Here is a 22260-nt window from a genome sequence, read left to right as displayed (position 1 = left end):
AAGCGGAAGTGCCAACTTTTTCAGCAAGGATGGGATCACATATCAGCAGTCTGTGTGTCATTGTCATCCCATTCTGCAAGTTTTATATTGTAAATGATCTTAGTAATATTATGAGCCTATGTAACAACCTACGTAAGCCTATAATTTGATGACGAATTACATCCTAGGAGGTTTTTTAACCTCACTGATTCACTGTGTTTTTTGACATGGCTAATTAGAAGAGTTTTTTCCCTCCAACTTAAACTCCAAAAGCTAGTGTGAAATTTATTGTCGAATTATTAGGTGAGTCCTAGTGTTTTAGTCGAATCTGATGTATAAGTGGTTTGGGAATAATTTAAGCTAATTGGCTAAATTATTTTATTACAAATCACTTGGTTTACTAGATCATATTGATTCGCGGATGGGTTATTTGCTAAGAAACCGGATTCATCCTAAACCCCCTGTGTATCCCGAATTGGACACGATTCAGTGGGACACGTGTCCTTCGATCGTGTCCCGGTTGTCTCCAGTCATGTCCCTTGATTTGATCTCCCATAAAGGTTGTTTTTGGGTCATTTCTCCCCCACTTTTCTCTGTCTCTCTTGTTGTGGGTGTGTGGGAACGAATAGCAAAGGGTTTTGGAGGCAATTCGTCTTATTTACAAGTAGAGCCATTTGCACCATGTTGGAGGGCTTCTTCATCATCTGGATTCAACCCAAACCATTTCTAGGTTTTACTGGGTTTTGGGAGAGGAGTTCAGACTTGAAATTTCAAAGCATTTTGGGCAGTATCTTGGGCAGAACTTCCAGTTCCATTTGGCAGCCTTTAGCATATTTTCTGGGCAGTGTGCATTATCAGTTTGGAGCCATTTCAGCAGTTGGGTCAGCAAGATTTCACCTGGGGTTTGCATAGCTTGCATAGCAAGCCCAGGTTCCATTGTTCTTACTCATTATGTACTCAGATTCCCATTGATTAATAAAATGGCCCAGTTGTTTGGCTCAATTTCTTGTGTATTTTGATGTGCATTGAAATTTGTTTACTGTTGGTGCTTCCGTGAACATGTCTATGTTTGGGATATTACAGAAAACGTACACTCTCAGCTACTAGCCAAAGTTTCTCTTCTGATTACGGAAGCAAATAACGTTCGCGTACTTGAATATCGGGCTCTTACCTCAGCCCTTATAGAGCTGAGAAAGATGCCTGCCCTGTAATCATTGTATATATTTCTTCATACATAGCTTGTTCTCTTTATATATTGTTTTTTGTTAATATAAGTATTTAGTCAAAAAAAATATTTGCAATTTCATAATTTGGGTTGTAATTTGATCCTTCAACTGGATATTTGCATACATGCACATGTCCAAAACATAGCTCATTTCTCTAGTGATTGCCTTTGAACAACTTTCAAGAATTAATTGTTAGAGTATCTCTTCTCTTTTCTATATGTTGATGGAGATGCTCAAGTCACTTTATTTAGTGTTTATTGTAGTTCAATTTTTGGTCATATCTAAACATCAATATAATTTATTTTTACTCGCATTTCGTTACGAGGAAATGCATAACATCATATGAAATGTCAGCCATAAGTTTCTACAAAGACCATAGTTGTCCTAGAATGGAAGCTTTCTACGGAAAACAACTCCTAGAGATTTAGGAATCATTTATGAGAGTCAGTTTGCACCAGGGAAATGATTTTCAAATCTTTGCTAAAAAAACATGGCACAGAACTCCCACAGCATATGTAAAATTGCTATTTTTTATTCATGACATTTGTAGCTATACATATATCAATGCAGAAGGATAAGTTTGACTAGAAGGTAAAATTCAAAAGTACTATATTTCTAAGATGCTAACAAGAAAAGGATTTTGGTAGAGACCCTCAGAATCGCTGTAAAAAACGAATACAAAAAGAGAAACTTACTTTATGCCTGCACATGAGAATTGCAAATATAACCCGAGAATCAACAACGTCTTGCAGTATACCACTGGCAGCTTGTCTTGTTGCACATGAGAGAGGTACACATGTATAGGCATGTAAGAATGTTGCAGGATTCCTTCAAAAAAAATCACCAGTAAAACTTGTGAAGATTTTGCATGGTTATTACCAAGAAAGATATATTCATCAAAGACAAGACTACACAATTTCCTGAATCAATCAAATACACAAATCTATGCCTCATTCATTTGTTCTCTTTTTGTTGTTATTTTTTGATATAGAGTCTGTTAAAACCAATGCCAGATGGGAGACACTTCTTGACAACTCTGTTGGTTGAGAATTTAGAAGCACGCTTTAGAGTTTGTCTAATTACAATACATGTGTACTCATGTAATCAATTGTTTTTTTTATATGAAAACCTTGTGGGATGGTGCCTAGTGTAAAACCCTTGGCATTGATTACGGCTCCTAATCAAATAGGGACATCAAGAGAGGCATGCAACAGAGATAGCCACCCAGGGGTATGAACCCCAAGGCCACCTGCATAAAGCTCAAAGAACTCAGCCACTCAAGCTAGCCCATTAGGCTCATGTAATCAATTGCTTGCATAAGCCTCCAAAGGGATTAAAGTCTATGAGTATTTGATCCTTGTCTTTTGAATCATTACCAAGAAAAAAAATATGTTACTACAGCTATACCAAGTAGAAACTTCTACAAAACTAGCAATAAGCCAAAAACAGATTTTAGTATCGATATCCAGTAAAAGCCAAAATTAGATTTAAGTATCAATATCAAATAAATCCCAAATTAGATTGCAGAATCCATAACCAACATTTAAGATTGCACATATTTAGAAACTAACTCTAATGACCAGAAAAACTAAACCAACCTAGTCTTCAAACTTGAGAACAGACTAGGATATACTACAACTTCACTCTCCATTAGCTAAACTGTTCTTTTTCCATTTACTTTTGCAGCATCTGAGGATGTTCAATTAGTCTCAGTAGATGTGTCCATATCTCCAATCAATTGAATTCCAAGTCTAACATTTCCAAAGTTAGCTTAGGTAGATATCTCAAGAATCCATCTAGGAGGAGTTTGAAAAATTGGGAAATTAACTAAAATTGACTTAGAAACTGTAAATACCTATCAATAGGACATTACGTCTTAACATGGGTTCCTCCAAGGGCAATCAGGACGCATGAAAGTAAAAGCTTAAATCAGTTTTTATAGAGTTGAGAATGCCATACCAACTGAAAGAATGTATAAGAGATGAAAAGACCACATCTGTCCCACCAAGCAATGGCCTCATATCAAACTTGGCATTTTTTCCAAAGTACTTCTCTACTGACTTTGTTAAAATAAGCAACATCTACATAACAACAAATGAAAAGAAAATTCAGATAAAAAATGATGTGAAGATGATAACCAAAATAGAGATAGAAAACATTCATGTCCTACTTATGCAGGGTAAAGGAAAGCAAATACCTGGCCATAAAGAAGTTCAAGCTGCATTTTCAAAGCTTGAAATGGTTCTTCGGTGCAACTTATGCATACCAGATAGATTGGACCCTTCATCATAAAAGCAATCTGGAAACCAGACTACAGATGCATTACTCACAAACAAATATCAGATATAAGAAGATTGCAATAACATCTAAAGAGATCCTATAGCTCTCAACTAAAAGAAGAGGTGGGGCACAAGCTCCTATGCTTGCTTTTCTGGTGTTTTTAGGGATGGATTTTCCCAGGACCCCTGTTGTTCATGCAATGTATTTTTTCTGTTCCATGACATACTGATTTGATCTTTGAAGTAACACATACAGCATTTCAAAAATAAAAATTAAAGGGATGGGGTCTAGAGTGGCAGTTAAAGCACTCTAGGTAGAATATACTGTTTTTAAGGAAGACTGCAATAAAATCTGAAGTAAGGGCTATTGGTCTGTATGCTAACAGATTCCAAATAGAGAGTACTATGATACAATTACTCTTATTCCTCAAGTGCCACTTCACAGGTATCTACCAATATAGATGGACAAGATGGAAAAAACTAGAATTTCCCGTAAATGCAAATTAAACCAGACATCAATTAAAAAAAAGTGCCACCATTTTGTTCTTGTTATCTGTATTAGAAGTAGTGACCAGTTGGCACTAGGTGTTTCTAGTTTACACAGTGATGTGTAGTTGTATTACTGTACTAACGATTAATAAAATCATTCAAGCATTACACTACATTCTTTAATCATTTTTCTTTCCTCTCGTTAGAATTTCAAATGATAGTCAATTTTGAAGACAATATAGATGGACAAGAGGAAAGAAACTAGAATTTCCCATAAATGCCAATTAAACAAGACATCAATTAAAAAAAAAAGTGTCACCATATTGTTCTCGTTATTGTTGAAAATTGGTAGCTTTGGTCAGTATTTTCAATGGCAAAACAAAGAAGAAATTATGTATTTTTATGTTGACCAAGTCAGCCATGTTACCCACTGTTGATTTTAGGTAGCATCGGATGTGCTCTAGCCACGAAATTCGGTGGAAAGGTTGGGGCACATGAGATCTCCAATACCCAAAAAGGGTTTGGGCAGATTCTAAATAGTTCAGGAGATGTTAAAATAATTAATATTTTTAATAGAGTCCCTAAGTCTAAACTTAGGGAAAATAAAATATTAATGTGTATTAATATGAAATTGTGTTAGAATGGTCCAAAACACATGGATCAAGCCAAATATAATCTTAGTCGTTGATTAAGTACTTAATCTCGGCCGTTGATATGTCAACAGGAAAAGTATAAAAGGAGGCTTGAGGGTCACTTGGAGAAAACACTAGAGTGATCAGTGATTCTATTCTCTAGAGCGGGGTTTGCTAAGAGAGATAGAATTAGTGATCGAGAGATGCAGCTGAGGGGCACTTGAGTACAGAGAGACAGAGAGGCAGAGATAGTGTCGGGAGAGCAGCGCAGTAGCCAAGGAGAGTGACGCAGAGCTAGCCAGGGCTCACGCAGGGCCACGCAGAGCTAGTCAGGAGCTGCGCAGAGCCTCAAAGAGGCCAGCGTTGCTGACACAGAGGGCCAAAGGGTTGACACAGAGCCTCCTAGGGCTGACGCAGACCCATCCGAGGTGACGCAGGGCCAGCGTGAGGCAGAGAGGGGCTGACGCAGTCCAAAGAGAGGCTAACGCTAGGGTTTCTAGGGCAGATTTGTGTTGAGTAGCTGCCAGAAGGATTATCCGAGGTTTCAGCCAAGAGATTTGTCAGAAACTGAGAGGTATTACTGCCAAGGAAATTCTCTGTTGGGTAGGCCAGTTTCGGCACCCAGATTGTACTCTGATATTGCTTAATAAGAAAACCCTCAGATAGCTACACCGGTTTTCCCACATTGGGTTTTTCCGGGGACATTAGTCCAAAAATAATGGTGTCATATGGTGTGTTTGTTTCTGTTTTTTTTAGTTGTTGATCTGTAATATGTTGAGCATGCACTAGTGTTTATTTTCAATATTTACATTGTAAATAACTTGTTAAGGAAAATAACAAGTAGGTAGGAATAAATCAGATAAAGTGCATGGAGGGTTTCTAACTAATTAAACTTAGAAACTTCAACATGGTATCAAAGCGTGATTACAGATCACAGGAGGACTAAAGGACATGAGCCGAGCGGAGCAATAGTAGCAAAAAACAGTTGCCCTAAGGTGACAGAAGCTGTTTCCAGCAGAGCAGCAACAAGGAAGGGTGACGCAGTGCCTGCATCATCAAGGGTGAGCCGGGAAGAGGCAGTGCAGAGGTTAAGGAAGGTAAAAGAAGCCTCACACAGAGCCATGCAATACCTGGGAGGGCTGACGCAGTTGGCTGATGAGGTCGGGTTGCTAGTGCCGGGATTGCGCAGAGCCTAGGAGCTCCCACCTTCATGTTGCTGGGGTCTAGAAGGCTGCGGGAATATTGCAGAGTGGAGTTGGTGAGGTATTGTAGTCAAAACAATACCTGACAGAGCAAGGCCAGAGGAGTTGCTACCGAGAGTTTCTTGCCAAGGAACCCGAATCAGTGGTGTGGTTGCACAAGACAATCAGAGTAGGGGGCATCTCGACAAAAGCAGAAGGATTTGCAGGAGGGAAATCAGGACTCAGAGGGAGTCCAGAAGAGAAGTTCCAAACATGAAGCAGAGACTTAGAGGAGTCGAAGAGAGAACTTCAAGGAAGGAAGTAGAGGAGCATCATGGCACTACACGGAGTAAGAGATCAAGATAGACTGGACGGAGCATCGAAATTCGCAGTCTGGAAGGCCAGAATCTTATCCGTACTTGACAAGAATCATGTCAAGAACTTCGCCTTGAAGGTAATAGCTATCCGAGTCGACCCCAATGATAATGACAGGTACGAGGAGGCGATGGTGAGGACCAAGAGCAATATCCTTGATGGGGTCAAGGATCATGCAGTACCACAGATAGCCAAGAAGGAAACGACATTTGAGATGTGGGAAGCTCTCAAGAAGTTGTACCAGCATACTTCTATGCAGAGAAGAATGTTGCTTGAGAATCAGTTGAGGTCGTATCAGATGAAGAAGGGAGAATCGATTGACACCTTCCTCAGAGGACTGAATGAGATCCGAGATCAGTTGACTGCTATAGAGGCGACACCGGATCAGGAGCTGATGGTGAGGACAGCCCTGAATGTTGTCTCAGAAGACTGGGAGGTATTTGTCCAAAGTATATTGGGCAGAGGGACTCTCCCACCTTGGGACAAGATGTGGGCAGCTCTTCGCCAAGAAGAGATGAGACGGCAGTCGAAGACGGGTAGCAGCAGCAAGGGGATCAAAGTCAAGAAGGAGGAGGAAGATGTGGCCCTAACATCTGATGGAAAGCAGGAGAAGCGGAAGAAGAAAGATCTCTCCAAGAACAAGTGCTTCCACTGTGGAGAGTTGGGTCATTATGCGACCCAGTGTCCAAGGAAGAGGAGTAAGGAAGAGTCTTCTGAGACCAGTGTTGCACGAAGCGCCCCCGCCCCCCCGGATCGAAGCTCCGAAGCGCGCCCCGTACGGAAGCGCCTAGGAAGCTTCCTCGGAAGCGGCGCTTCCGAATTCGGAAGCAGCGCTTCGGCATTTTAAGACGCTTCCTGGAATTTCCGAAGCGCCGGCCGGAAGCACCGCTTCCATGCCTCCGAAGCGCGGCGATTCGGAGCAGGAAGCGGCCGCTTCGCGCACGCTTCCTTACGCTTCGACAAAAAGGGGCACGCCCAAGGGAAAAAAAACACTCTTTTTTTAATTTTTTTTTAAAGTTATGTTCACTCAACATTAAGGGGGTGGGTTAGGGTGAGGTTAGAGTGAGGTTAAGGTGAGGAATGAAAAGAATAAAGCCCCCATTCATTCCTCATTTTCTCACTTTGAGTTTATGAGAGTTGGAGAAGAGAAGAGAGGAGAGGAGAAGAGACGAGAGGAAAGGAGAGGAGAAGAGAGGAGAGCTTGGAGGAGTGAAGAAGGAGCTAGGAGAAGGAGGAGGAGCTTGGAGCAAGAGCTTGGAGGACTTCATCTACAAGAGCTAAAGAGGTAAATTCAAACCCCAAACTCCCTTGTTTTTTTGACAATTTTTTTGTATTTTTCTCCTCCCTCTCCTACTCTTTCCCATTGTTTCTACTTGCTCCTTTATTTACAGGTTGTCCACCACCTATATCCATATTCCAAGATGGTGTTCTTTTGGCTTCTATGTATCATTCCACTCTTGGTTTTAATGATGGCAAAGGTAAGGAATAGAAGGGAAGAAACATAAGAGGACATTGGTGATGGTCCTAATAGGAGTGACCCAATGTATGATGAGGAGGAAGAGTTTGAAGAGGAAGGGGATGAACCTGAAGGGGACACTGAAACACAAGATGGGAAAGCTACATTAACACCCTTGTGGAACTATGTGACCAAACTTGATGGGGGAAAGGGTGGTGGATCTTACAAATTTGTGTGCCCTCATGGTTGTCATGGAGGAAAACCATATTGTGGTTCATATACCCGTCTGAGGAGGCATCTTTGTGGGGTGCTGGACAGTGATGAAAAAAAGGGTTCTGTGGGGGTACAAATTTGCCCAAACATTTCAACTGAAGAAAGAAGAAAATACATCCAAATAGAGATGGCTGTACAACAAAAAAACAAGAAACAAAAAACTCATTCTGAATCAAGTGCAACCTCTAAATTTGGTAGTTGCTCATCTCCTCATGGTACTTCTGCAAGCTCTGGAGGTAGAAGAACAATAGGGGATTTCCTTAATGTTGCTGGGAGGGATGATGTGGATGGAAAGATAGTCTGTTTTCTTTGTGCTTGCGGTGTACCATTCAATGTGCTTCGCTCTCCCTATTGGCATGAAATGGTAAAGGCCATCAATGAAGCCCCAAAAGGATACAAGGCCCCCAACTATGAGAAAGCTAGAACAGTGTTATTAGAAAGAGAAAAAGCTAAGGTTCAAAGAGCTTTGACACGTTTTACAAATGAGTGGGTAGATTCTAGGGTATCCATTGTATCATATGGGTGGACAAATATTAGAAACCAACATTTGATAAATGTTCTTGGTGTTTCTTCTAGTGGTGCAGTATTTATTGCATGTCATGACTCCTCCATCACTGCATCTGCACAAAACATTGCAGATCTCCTATTGAAATCAATCAAAGATGTTGGTCCGAATAATGTGGTTCGAGTGATCACAGATAATGCAGCAAATTGTAAGGCAGCAGGAAAAATTATTGAGCGTACTCATCCACACATCTTTTGGTCTGGGTGCCTGGTTCACACATTGAACCTTTTGATGCATGATATTGTGAAACACAAAGAATGTGGGTGGATTGCTGAGGTTTACAGGAGAGGGAAGCAGCTCATTAAATTCATCACAGGGCATACAAGGGTAAACTACTTCTATGGCACTTACTCCAAGTTGCAATTGCTTAAAATTGCAAAGACAAGATTTGCTAGTTATTACCTCACCTTTAGGCGGCTAGTGAAGGTGAGACAAGCTTTAACTAATCTGGTGTGTGCTGAAAAATGGGATGAAATTAACACTGACATAGATGGTGCTAATGCAGTCAAGGACACTGTTCTTGACAGTTACTTTTGGGGACAGGTTAAATATGTTTTGCAATTCACCAAACCAATTTATTACATGATCAAGTTTGCAAATTCAGATCGACCAGTAATTGGGGAGGTGTATGAGCAAATGGATAGCATGTTGGGGCAGATTAAAGACATTGTTGAGCCTAGAGATATCACCTTGTACAATTATATTCGTGTAGAGGTGGAAAACCGATGGGAAATGCTAAATGTTCCATTGCATGCATTAGCATATGTTTTGACACCTAAATACTATCATCCATCATGGCTTTCAACACCAACACCTGGGGGGGGAAGTAGGAGAAAACCACACCAAGATCAAGAGGTTCACAAAAAATATATGGCTGCATTGAGTAAATTAATCCCTGATGAGGAGGAGGCTGCATTGGTACGGAGACAGGTGAGCAACTATACGCTCAACACTGGTCCATTTGGGAGCATGCATGCAATTAAAGATTGAGAGACTTTTTCTGCTCTTGAGTGGTGGAACATGCATGGAGGGGGTACTCCACTTCTACAGAGTTTGGCATTGCGGGTGCTATCACAGGTGGTAAACACTTCTTCTGCAGAGAGGTGTTGGAGCTCTTATTCTTTCATCCACAGTGTTAAAAGGAACAGGTTGAATTTAGACCGGGCAGAGAGCTTGGTTTATGTTCATTACAACTTGCGATTGTTGTCCCATTACTGTGAAGATGCAAAGTCTAATAAAGACTTGTTGATTTGGGACAAGAATCCAGAGGAGCCCAACTTGGAGGATGGAGTGTTGCGACTAGAGCAATTAGAGGATGCTCTTATCCAGGTATGTCCATTGTGGTATGAATTTTCCAATTTTCCCTTATAAAGCATTTCTCTAATTCATGTTTTTAATTTTTTTGTTAACTAGTGTTTTTTTTTTTGCATGAATTTTTTGAGCGATTCTAGGATGATGATGACCGTGTTGATATGCCACCACCCCCACCCCCATCTGGTCCCTTGGTTCCTAGGTTCCATGGTTCAACACCAACAGCAGGGGGTTCTTCTTCATCAGTTTCAGTGCCATGACTTCCACAGGCACCATCTTCTTCATTGCCACCACGTGGAGGCCCGCCACCACGTTCTATTCGTGGTGGAAGGAGGAGAGATTAGTAGATATATTCACAATCTACTACTTTTTGTCATAGATTACTCATTAGACTTGTAGACTTGTGAATTTGAATTTTGAACCTTTTTGGCTTGGCGGTGACCAAGTGACATATTTTGTAAACATTATTATTTGAATTTTGGACATGACAAATGTTGACAGTTGCTCACTTGCTAGATAAATCATAATATGCTCTATGTTTTATGTTTTATAATATGCTTAAATGTTTTATGTTTTATAATATGCTTAAAAATTTGATGTATGTTTGTAATAGCTAGAATATAGATGATTGTTGTACATACTAGTAACTACAATGGAATCATGTATGCCATATCTATCTTGATTTATGCAAAAATATGCATGTTTTGATGTCTTCTACAATTAATTTGGTATTTGGGATGTTTGTTTTGAGTATAAATGCAAAAAAATATAAAATATATATATATATATAGCAGACGCTTCCGCGGACGCTTCGCTTCCTAGATTTTTGGAAAATGACGCTTCGACGTCCCCGCTTCCAAAAAACGCTTCCGCTTCGCTCCCGCTTCGTGCAACATTGTCTAAGACTAAGGCAACGCCAGCACGGGCAGAGAAGGAAGTTTTAACAGACGATGACTGTGCCATGAGTGCAAATGCGCCACTTGAAAAGAAGTGGGGAGACATCGAGCTGTAGTCAGGAAGACTACAGGCGATGAGGGGCAGGATCCTCGAGGTACCCAGCCTCTTGTATTAGACCTTGCTACGAGAGCCCTGACAAGGAGTAGCAGGACTGGCTGATGTGGGTAGAGACGGATGCGAATGGAGCGACAGAGAGAGCTACAGTGCAAGAGTCCCGAGACAGCGCGAGGCTAGCAGGCAGCAGTAGTGCGAGAGGCACAGGAGTGTTGCACCAATGCAGGATGGCACAGGGAGGTGTGCAACGATGCGAGATGCAGGGAGTTGTTGCAGCAGCACAGAGGTCAGAGAGGGAGCACTTGTCAGCGGCAGAGGGAGCTTCAGCATCAGCGCGTGTCTCTAGCTCAACAGAGAGGTCAGAGTTGGGAGATCAATTACTTACTTCTCAATAACTAAGTTGCAGTGCAGCAATGGGAAGCACGATGCAACATGATGAGAGGAGGTGCAGTGTGATTGCAGTCCTGGGAGAAAGGACCAGCAGCAGCATGGATGCAGAGGGAGCTATCGTAGAGATGCAGCAGTGGCAGTGGTAGAACCATGGACAGCAGTGCAGAGGATGTTGGGCAGGAAGGCCTAGCATCAGCACAGGTACAGATGCCAGATGATCAGAGTAATACTCTATGAGGAGTATTGTTAGAACACAGTCCCTGCTAAGAGGGAGTGTTGATTTTGGGTAGCATCGGATGTGCTCTAGCCACGAAATTTGGTGGAGAGGTTAGGGCACATGAGATCTCCAATACCCAGAAAGGGTTTGGGCAGATTCTAAACAGTTCAGGAGATGTTAAAATAATTAATATTTTTAATGGAGTCCCTAAGTCTAAACTTAGGGAAAACAAAATATTAATGTGTATTAATATGAAATTGTGTTAGAATGGTCCAAAAGACATGGATCAAGCCAGATCTAATCTTAGTCGTTGATTAGGGACTTAATCTCGGCCGTTGATATGTCAACAGGAAAAGTATAAGAGGAGGCTTGAGGGTCACTTGGAGAAAACACCAGAGTGATCAGTGAGTCTATTCTCTAGAGTGGGGTTTCCTAAGAGAGATAGAATTTGTGATCGACTTTGTTGTGAGACCAAGACTCTTCCTTCTTTACTATCAATCCGAACTGATCTCTGCACTTTAGATAGGTATGACCTTGTAGCCTTAATACCAAAATCTCAGTGATATGTTTCAGGACTTAATTTTGCTCCTACTTATCTGAAGACTACAGGGATATACGAAGTTTTGTCCTTCATTGTTCTTACCCATCCGGAGTCTACACTATGATCCGAAGTGTGCACTGTGATTTATTGAGACTACCCACCAAAACTATAGAAACATCTGAACTATCTGAATTGTGACAAAGATATGATTCCTTCTTATCTCTTTCTTAACCATACGAAGACAGAGATATCACCGAATTGTCTTCTCTCCTTTATCACCGAAATTTCAGAAGGAAGTCCGAACTCCAAACTTTTGTTACCCATCCGAAATCACTGAACTTCTCACTGTAATTGTTATGCAAATGCGAAGCGAAATCTATTCATTGTTCTTCTATGAGGAGCCTAGCCTCCTATACATAGTTGTTCGACCATATATTAAGCCGACCTTACCATCCAAATGGATGTGTCTCCTTGAGTGAGCCGACATGAGTTATTTTCTCTGATTCAAGGCCGACTTGAAGAGGAGAGTTTGTGCTTGTCGTTGGAGGGCTTTCTTAGACATTTTATTGACTCATATATATTTACATATGCTCAAGAAGAGCTCTTCATACATGACATTAATTCTTTGACCTTAATGACAAATCCTAAGGCTCTTAATGGGAGCCATCTAAAAATAAAATCACTTGCTCATGAAACCCATGAAGCAAAAGCTTAGAAAAATAATTTTATTTCCTTCATTACATCATTTACAAAAGTCACAATTACATGTCATTATGAAGACCGAACCTAGTTACACTTTTCAACATTACATTGCTCCCCTTCCACTCATTTTAGCCCCATTCATCTCTTTTCCCATCCGGGTCCACATGTGTCCAGCAGATCCACATAGGTTATCCTCCCCTCCCCTTGTCCACACCTTGGGTCGAGCCTCAAACGATGCCCTAGAGGTTGATGCAGCTAAAAAGAAAAGAAAAAGCATAATTTGGCCACTCTCGACATGAAATGTATCACAAAATGCAAAAAATGGTCGAGACATACAAATTTAGCACGTGGGCTAAAGCCAAACATGAGCTATACCCCTTATTCATGGCCATCACCCGGTACCTATGGGCCCTAGATGAACCCCCTCCATCATTAAGGAACCCGTGATTGCCCTAACCCCTGGTGGGCGATGAACTGCCCCACCTCAAGGGGGTATCCACTGCTACATGTTAAACATCATGCTCTTCATCCCCTGGAGCCCTGAGAAGTTATGAAGAAAAATCAATCAAAAGAAAAAAACATATGAAGAAAGGTGGAACAACAAAGGTCAGGATAACTCATGTACAATGATTTGCTCCCTCCTACACTCATATACCCAGGTGTGGGCTTCCCTTATTATAGCTACCCTCACACCTTCACATGTGGTCTGGATGATTCCCCTGATCCCCACTCCGTTCCATTATTATATCATTTGCCACATACCTCTTAAAGGATGTACCATGGATATGCTACCCCCTTTAAAGTTTGAAACCACCTAATAGGAGCCTTGGTTAACCCCATATTGAGCTTGAAGACACTTGTACATGCCAAAGCCCACTATGGAAGAGCATGCCACCATTAAGTGCCCCATTGATCCCATGATTTGTAAGCATACTTGATTATTCTAATGATTCGTTGTATTGGAGGGCAAGGGGGCGCATTGGATCTTATGCAGGATTGCAAGTGGGTCTTCATTTGGGGTTTCATCTCCCTATATGGGGTCCTAGGCCTCTAGAGGGCCACATTGGCACTTGTAGGGTGAGTGTTGAGAGCCATGGGACTCCACCATAGTAGATATTACTTCATGGACCCCCAGCAACGTTCATTGATTGCTCGTGTTCCACCTTTTGGATGAGGATGATGCACTTGGCACTTGGTAGATGCTCCAGGATGCCTCCCGCTACAAAGGGAGGGCTTATATCATTACTCCAACCCTTACAGATGGTCTACAGGCATATTTGATCCATTTGGAGACCTGTGAGGATGTTCTTGTGCCCCCACACCCACTTGGGAGCACCATAGGTTCTTGATTAGATAACAAGGGGCCAACACCTTGTCTACTATGTTTGGACTCTGAGTCCATTTCTTCATTATGGCACCCCTTCGACTTCATTAGGCATCCTCAAAGGCCCAGCGACACACTTTGTTGATCATTCAACCCTCTTGAGAGGCTTATTTTTACATTATTGAGCTGTTTGGTGGGCTTGTCACCAAAAGTTTTGTTATTGTGCACATTATTTTATTTGAGGGGCTAAATTAGGCCTAATTAGCTAAATCGAATTCATTAGAAAGTGTATAAATAGAAGTGAGATGATTCATTTTCATCATCATCACTAGGATTGGATCTTTCTCTCTTGTGAGATTTTCGCTATTCTCCTTGGGGGACAAAGTTGAATGAACGGATGAATTTTGAAGTTTGGATCTATTCATTTTTGTCTTGGAGCTTCACTATTGGCATATAATGATGATTAGATATACTCTTTCTTGCATGTAAGTACTCTTTTAATGCTATTTTCTTATGTCACATGCATGTTGTTGGGGATTTTCGCTATACTAGGCTTAAATTTACTACTTTTCTTGTGCAAAATTGTGGAAATTTGTCTTTTTATAGCGTTGCATCATGTCATGGGCCATGTATGAATGAGAGAATATTCCTAGAGATATCTTGTCGAAATTTTATCTTGATAAGTCATCATATATTCCAAATCGAAGTGTAAAGACCTTGAAGCACTTGTTCACATGCCCTAATTTCCATGTGAAATTGTTCTAGAGGCCTCCTTGACTGACTAAGTGAATCCATCCCAAGCATTGGAATCTCCTTGACTCCATCCCTCCCAAAGGATTAGGCGTTGATCCTCCATTAGTGATCAGTGTAAAGCATATCTTTCTCACCTTTTCCCTTTCTTTCTAGGCCTACCCCAATAGGTGACCTAGGACATCAAATTTCTCATGATTCACTCGCTCAAAAAATTTGATCCCTTGCCCCCTACTGCGTTGTTGTGTCTCCTAGAAGCCCTCCAAATTTGAAGCAAATCCAACTGTGGGATCTTGAGATATTCCAAGCCCTAGCCCCGAGATTAATTCTTGCCCTCGGTTTCCCTTGGCTAGTGACCTCATTGGGATCATTGCATCAAAATTAGTGAAAATTTCCCCTTTGATCCCCTTCTCCCCCTCAATTAGGTCAAGAACACCCTTGATTGATCAACTCCACCCCCTTGACCTAATTTTGGGTCCACTTGGTCCCTTGTGGTCCCACAACTTACTAAAGATAATTTCACAAAGACCATTTGCAAACAAAGTTTTCACAAGGGCTTCTAGGACTAGGTCCCTCCTTTACAAGTCTTATTTGCAAACCTTAGCCCTCGAAATCCCCTTGGCCCTTCTTAGAGAACCTTACACCTTGCTTCTCAAGAAAGTAAATCATGCAATTGAGTCTCTCTTATGAATAGGCCTTAAGGATCACTCTTTACCTCTTCATTGATTCATCTATCTAGTGATTCCCTTCATATCGGGTCTCTTCCCATCGGTGAAAGTCTGTAAAGAGCAGGGGAGCCTTAGCCGAAGTGACAGTGGGTTATCACTCCATTGTTCTCCTTGACCTACTAGTTGCTCTTTAGGATCCCATCCTAGGACCCCTGCTAGTTTGAGTGGTAACAGGCCCCACCACATGAAGTCGTTTGACCCTATGGTCAAAACCCACCTCCTAGCACACATATATATTGGGCATTCATTGACCTCATTTGGCATCTCACAATCCCTCATCCATTCAATCTGAACAAGAAGATTTGTTCACACATGAGCGAAGAAGAAGAAGAAGATTTGTCTCTATGTTGACCAGCTATTTGACTTTTGTTTGACTAGTGTTGAGTCTTGACTTGGGATTATCTGTTGTTTGACCACGCTTTTGACTGATCTTGGAGGCCGAAATTATATGTGGTTCATTGACTGTGGCTGACCGAAGATGTGCTCCTATTCTGGCTCGTTGACTACAAATCCACTTCTATGATTTGACCTAGACTTTCACTGTGGAATTGCAAGCCGAATTTTGGCCCCTTTGACCAGCTGCCTCAGGCCGAAATTCGTTCGTGTTGCAGACTTTGACTTGGATAGTGCGTTTATTTTTCTCTCTCATTTGACTGGTTTGGCTTGGCATTTATTTAGGTCAAAGATTGGCATTTTGACTGGTAATGTAAATTTTGATGAATTGAACTCTCTCTCGTAAGGAAAGATAACTGGGTTTTCCCCTTTGGGGTTTTTCCCTGCTCATTGACCGAAATTTTGGTGTCTCTTGTCTCATTGTTTACTATGATCTCTATTTTTCTATTAAAAAAGTTAATGGTTGAAATTTTTCATGTGTAACTGCTTAATGATTGGAATGCTCTAAAGAAGTCTAATTGTATCATTGGAAGTAGTTATCAGTTTGAAAATTGTACTAGTCATGATTTCACTAGAAAATCAACATGGTATAAGAGCTTTGGTGAAGGGTAGGAGCATTGAGAGCACCTTGAAGAGCATTGAGATCCTACATCTTTTGTTTTGGTTGGTCATCTTCATCATGAGTTCCTTCATGAAGACAGAGAACAAGCTTAAAGGAGCTACAAACTTCAGAGCATGGAAGAAGGAGCCACAGTAGGCCAAAAATGTCTCCGCTGATTTTCAGGAGGAGAATTTTTTATTAGGTCACAAACCTAGTTTGTTCAAGGAGCCTTACCTTGATAGACCATAGGGAAAGGCTGAAATAACACCAGTTCCGAGCCTGAAGAAAATCTGAGAAGATCCGAAAAATCTCAGCCTCTGTCTAGGGTTTGTTACAAGGATCGATGATCTCAGAAGGTCCGAAATTACTATCATGTTACAGGAGGCCAGAAAAAGGGCTTGGAATCAATCACGGGAAGAAGAATCTTAGAAGGAATCCTGAGTTTGAATGAGCCTGTAAAAAGGTATTCTGATCTATTATAATATTAAAGCAATGACAAGGGACAATAAATTGAGAAAGGCCAAACTTATTCATCTCACTATGTAGATCAAAAGTTTTGTTGATGGCTTACTAAAATTCTGTTGGAAGGGCAAATTCTAGAAGAAGTTTGAGATATGTTATTTATAGTCTTTCAAGCTTGTTGGTGATAGGATTGTGTATTCAGACCTCAGAAAGGAGCATCTCTCTCAATTGATGAAATCGAAGTCATACTATTTGACACCTAATCCTCTGCGATTGGGAAAATTTGGAATGTGAACAGTCATCAAAAGATGAACTGAGCAGTCACATTCTTTGTATATAACAATAGCTACCTAATGAAATAAATCGTATCAGTTTTCTACCAAACTGGAGTTACTCCTGGTCTGACATGGTATCAGAGCACAGGTCCCAAAATTAGTTTTCTGTAGTGTAACTCCTGTCAGATTTCTCTGCCATATTCTGTCTGTCTATTCTACATCTTTTGCAGGCTAAAATCTCTGTCGAAACCCTGCAAATCTCGTTCATTCTTGAATACATTCGTTGAAGCGCGTCACTGTATGTTGTATTCAACAATAATATTACTGTTGAAGGGGTCGTATTGCTGTGTTGAGACATTTGTTTTGGAAAGTTCAAAACGATTGAAGAATTAGTGTGAGAGCCTGGTCAAAACTTGGAGGTGTTGCGGTGTTTGGTAAGTGCTTTCAATAATCGGAATTCGTTATCAAGCTCATAAATTGCAGAACATTGATGGTCAATGGAATATATGGTGAATGCATGAAGTTTTTAGTCAGTTGAATGGCAATGTACGTTGGAGTGATTGTATCCACTGCTCTACCGTTTCCATATGCTATACACTGGAGTAACTGTGTATGTGGTCCCCTCAGCTCCCACAAGTGTATTCATTGTGCGCCCTCTCCTTCGGTCGCATTGTATTAAACCACCTCCGTGCACTCTTGCGGTGAACCATTTGATTCATCACTCCATAACACTGTCATAACATACCTCCCTCCCGCTCCAGTTTCTCATATCCCACTGTCATAACATACCTCCCTCACCGCTTCGATTTCTCATATCTCGCACAACGGTTACTTAAATACGTTGTTCCATATTACCTAAATACATTGTTCTATACATATATAATGCTGATATACATTAGTTCGTTGTTGCTTTTGGCTCCGGCGTATGGCTCCCATGTTGTATATGAATGTTATTAACGTTGTACGATTGGAATGTTATTATTGTTGTCGTATTGGAATGTTATTAACGCTCTTGCGTTTGGCTCCCACGTTATCCCCCACATACCATGACAAAATAATACCTCTATTTTTAATATATCTGAGTACAATTTCACTGTACATCAGCAGAAGTTTTTTTTATCAGCAGAAGTATTTTTTACAGAATGCATTCAATCATCTCTATGGTAGGAATAGTTCTCACTGGCAAGGAGAACTATCCTGAATGGTCCCGGATGATAAAACACACCCTCATCTTCAATGAGTTGTGGAAAGGAGTGTGTGTCGGAGAAGCAGACAATGACCCAGTGCAACCTACATCAGACAAAGAGCTCGTCATTTGGGAAAACAAGAACAGCAAAGCCTATGCATTAATCGCAGCATCTGTAAATGAAGAAGTAAGTCGCCATATTTCATCATATTCAACTGCCTTTGAAGCTTTACAAAAGCTGAAAGAACTCTCTGACTCACATTCTGCACTCGAAGTTGTTCAGCTCATGATTAAACTCTTCACTCTTGAACTGAAAAATTATGATCCTCTTGCTCTTGCATCTGAAGTAAAATCTATAATGCATGATATCAAATCCACTAAGGTTGAGCTGGATATCCCTCTTATTGCTTTTCTCAAGGCACTCTATCCTACTTACTCCAATTATCTTGAGTCATTACAAGCAAATGGAAATCTTAAAGATATAACCTTTGACTCTCTTGTGAAAAAGTTTGCTGAAAGAGAGAAAGCCTTTGGAAAGAAGACAGCCCCTGAATCTTCTGAAGAGACTGTGTGCCTTGCTCATAAAGAAAAGCATCCTGCTCAAGATTCTACAAGAGGAAGAGGTGGACGAAGAGGAAGAGGAAGACACTTCAGAGGCAGGGGGGGCAGACATTCTCAAGGAGAAAAGGCAGACTTACATTGCATTCGCTGCAAAAGAAATGGATCACATGATGCCTCTACATGCAAGCTACCATGGGACAAAATTGAGCAAAAAAGAAACCAACATAAAGGTAAAATTGATGATACAGACAAAGGTAAAGCACCTGAATCCGCTCACTATATTGAGGCGCAATGTAACATTGGAGTAAATGAAGATTTGTTTAATGCTTCACTTGCTTCTTTGAAAAATGATTGGTTGCTTGATTCAGGAGCGACCTGTCATATGACTCATAGAAAAGATTTTTTTGAAGATTTCACTGACAATGTTGATGGAGCAGTATACTTTGCAGATCAGTCAAAAATCAAGCCATCAGGGCTTGGCACAATCAGGCTTAAACTGCCTGGTCTTCCAGACTTTCTTCTGGATCAAGTTCTATATCTCCTGCAGCTCAAGAGAAACTTGCTGTCCTTGGTTCACATCTGCCAGCAAGGTCACTCCATTCATATGTTTGATGGCAAGCTTGAGGTAAGAAAAGCATCTGACCACTCACTTGTCATGAGGGGAATAGAAGAAGAAAGGCTTCTCAAACTGCAAGGAACCTCTGCTCATGCACAACATTTCTCATATATTTCTCATCATAAAGAAGGTACACTTCCATCAAGTTTATTATGGCATGCTAGATTTGGACATTTAAACTATGACAGTCTCAGCTTATTGAAGAAAAATGGTGTTGCTGGTTTGCCTACAATTCCTAGGAAACATAAGCAATGTGATGCTTGCATTCTAGGAAAGCATAGCAAACAGTCTTTTCATGATTCACATTCAAGAGCACATATGAAGCTTGAACTCATTCATTCAAATTTATGTGGTCCAATGCCTGTTCCTTCTGCAAATGGAAATAAATATATCATGACATTTATTGATGATTACACCATAATGTGTTGGGTTTATTTATTGAAGAACAAATCTGATGCCTTTCAAACATTCAAGAATTTTCATAAATGGATTGAAAATGATGCACAATCTCATATTGGGTCTATTCGCACTGATAATGGAAAAGAATATACATCAAATGAATTTGAAAACTATCTTCGCCAACATGGGATCAAACTTCAAACAACTGTGCCTTATAATCCCCAACAGAATGGTGTAGCTGAAAGAATGAATAGAACAATCTTGAATATGGTACGATCCATGCTTTTCTTCAAAAATGTGAAGATAATGTTTTGGGCTGATGCTGTTCTATGTGCTGCATATATAAAGAATAGATGTCCATCTAATGCTATAAGAAACAAGACTCCTTATGAATTGTGGTATGGACATGTTCCTTCGGTAAAACATCTCAGGATCTTTGGTTCCACCTGGTATGCTTTGATACCAAAGGTACATAGAAACAAACTTGGTGCTAGAAATCGTAAGTGTATCTTCCTGGGGTATTCAAACACCTCCAAAGCATACTGCCTTTATGATGAAGCAAATAAAAAATTTGTTGTATCTAGAAATGTAATTTTTCTTGAATCATCCAAATCTGACAATGTTGTTGAGCGGCAACTTGATCGCTTGGATAGATTCGCAAAAACAAAATCATTTCAAGAATTTGAAAATCAGATTCCACATCTTGAAGGGGGGATTCCTATACTAGATCAACATGTGGAATCTTCTTCTGAAGAACAATCTCCCCTGCATGAAACTCCAACAACGGATGATGCTTTAAGTGATGTAATTGATAGAATTGGGAGACTCAATCTTGATTCAGTCCCAACTCAATCAACAGAGCAGCCCGGACCATCTCAGAAAGGTCCCCCAAAGTGGCTGACAAAGACACTTGAAAGTGTTCATCCTGATGAAATTGGAAAAACAGGAACCAAAAATTCAAACCGACAAAATGGAGGTGATGTAGATGACTCTAATTCACCTGTTGATATGGATGTTTCTTATGATTGTGAATTGAACTTGTCTACAGATTTTGAACCAACTTCCTTCAAAGAAGCTGCTTCTCATGATGAATGGAAAGAAGCGATGCAAAAGGAGTATGATGCCCTCATAAATAATGGCACTTGGAAGCTGGTTGATCCTCCATTCGGAACCAAACCAATTGGCTGCAAGTGGGTCTACAAGAACAAGTACAAAGTTGATGGCTCACTTGACAAGCACAAAGCTAGGCTTGTGGCAAAAGGTTTTGCACAGAAGGAAGGGGTCGATTATGAGGAAACTTTTGCCCCCACAGCAAAATGGGCCACCATCCAGACACTCTTTGCACTAGCAGCTCAGAACGATTGGAAAGTCCATCAAATGGATGTAAAAACTGCCTTCTTGAATGGAGATCTAAAAGAGAATGTTTTTATGTCCCAGCCTAAAGGATTTGCTGTGAAAGGACATGAACAAAAAGTATGCAAACTTGTGAATTCCTTGTATGGCCTCAAACAAGCACCGCGAGCCTGGTATGAAAAACTAACTGAGCATCTTCTGAAACTCAACTTCAATCATTTTGATCTTGATGATGCAACTTTATTTGACAAGAAAGTTGGCAAAACGGTTGTATATCTTGAGGTATATGTAGATGATCTTTTAATGACAGGGAACAATGAAAGCTACATTGCATCCATAAAGAAGGAATTGGGGAAAAGTTTTGAAATGACTGATTTGGGCTATGTTCATTACCATCTTGGCATTGAAGTAACCCAACATCCAAAATCCATATTTCTTTCTCAAAAGAAATACATTGGAGATTTGTTAAACAGATTTGGCATGACAGAGTGCAATCCTCTTTCTACTCCAATGGAACAAAACTTAAAGCTCACATCTATTGAAGGAAAGGAATTTGAGGATGCAACGAAGTATAGACAGCTTGTACGAAGTCTCATCTACCTCACTACTACCAGACCAGACATTTCATTTGCTGTTGGAATCCTCTCCAGGTTTATGCAAAAGCCTTGTGAGGGACATTGGTCTGCTGCAAAAAGAGTTCTAAGGTACTTGAAGGGAACTCAAGACCTTGGAATCAAGTATACACAGGTGGACGACTTCAGCTTGATTGGATACTCTGATTCAGACTTCGATGGAGACAAAGAAACTGGGGTATCTACTTCTGGATATGCTATGAGTCTTGGATCAGGAGTTGTCTCTTAGAGATCACGCAAACAATCAGTTCCAACAGATTCCACAACAGAATCAGAATACGTCACAGCAGCTGAAGCAACGAAAGAAATTGTGTGGCTCAGAAAAATTCTTGAAGATTTGCAGGTAAAACAAG

At 40.7% G+C, this 22260-nt stretch overlaps 1 protein-coding gene across 2 annotated transcripts in view; it reads right to left on the bottom strand.

Annotated features, from left to right (window-relative positions):
* LOC149210280 (SAND family protein) overlaps nucleotides 1-22260 on the bottom strand; it is a 213747-nt gene that overhangs the window by 90884 nt on the left and 100603 nt on the right. For both annotated transcript variants that reach the window (XM_089396668.1, XM_089396669.1), the window contains exons 5-7: nucleotides 3403-3504; nucleotides 3165-3286; nucleotides 1901-2033 (exon numbers count right to left, since the gene is read on the bottom strand). In XM_089396668.1, coding sequence (XP_089252794.1) covers nucleotides 1901-2033; nucleotides 3165-3286; nucleotides 3403-3504 — 357 coding nt within the window. The remainder of the gene's footprint in view (nucleotides 1-1900; nucleotides 2034-3164; nucleotides 3287-3402; nucleotides 3505-22260) is intronic.

This window comes from Pinus tabuliformis, chromosome 1_2 (assembly GCF_031772625.1).
Source record: "Pinus tabuliformis cultivar Carrire ecotype Pingquan chromosome 1_2, CPIR1, whole genome shotgun sequence".
Lineage (NCBI taxonomy): Eukaryota > Viridiplantae > Streptophyta > Pinopsida > Pinales > Pinaceae > Pinus > Pinus tabuliformis.
The sequence above is the reverse complement of the archived record's forward strand: the minus strand, read 5'-3'. Positions and strand labels throughout refer to the sequence as shown.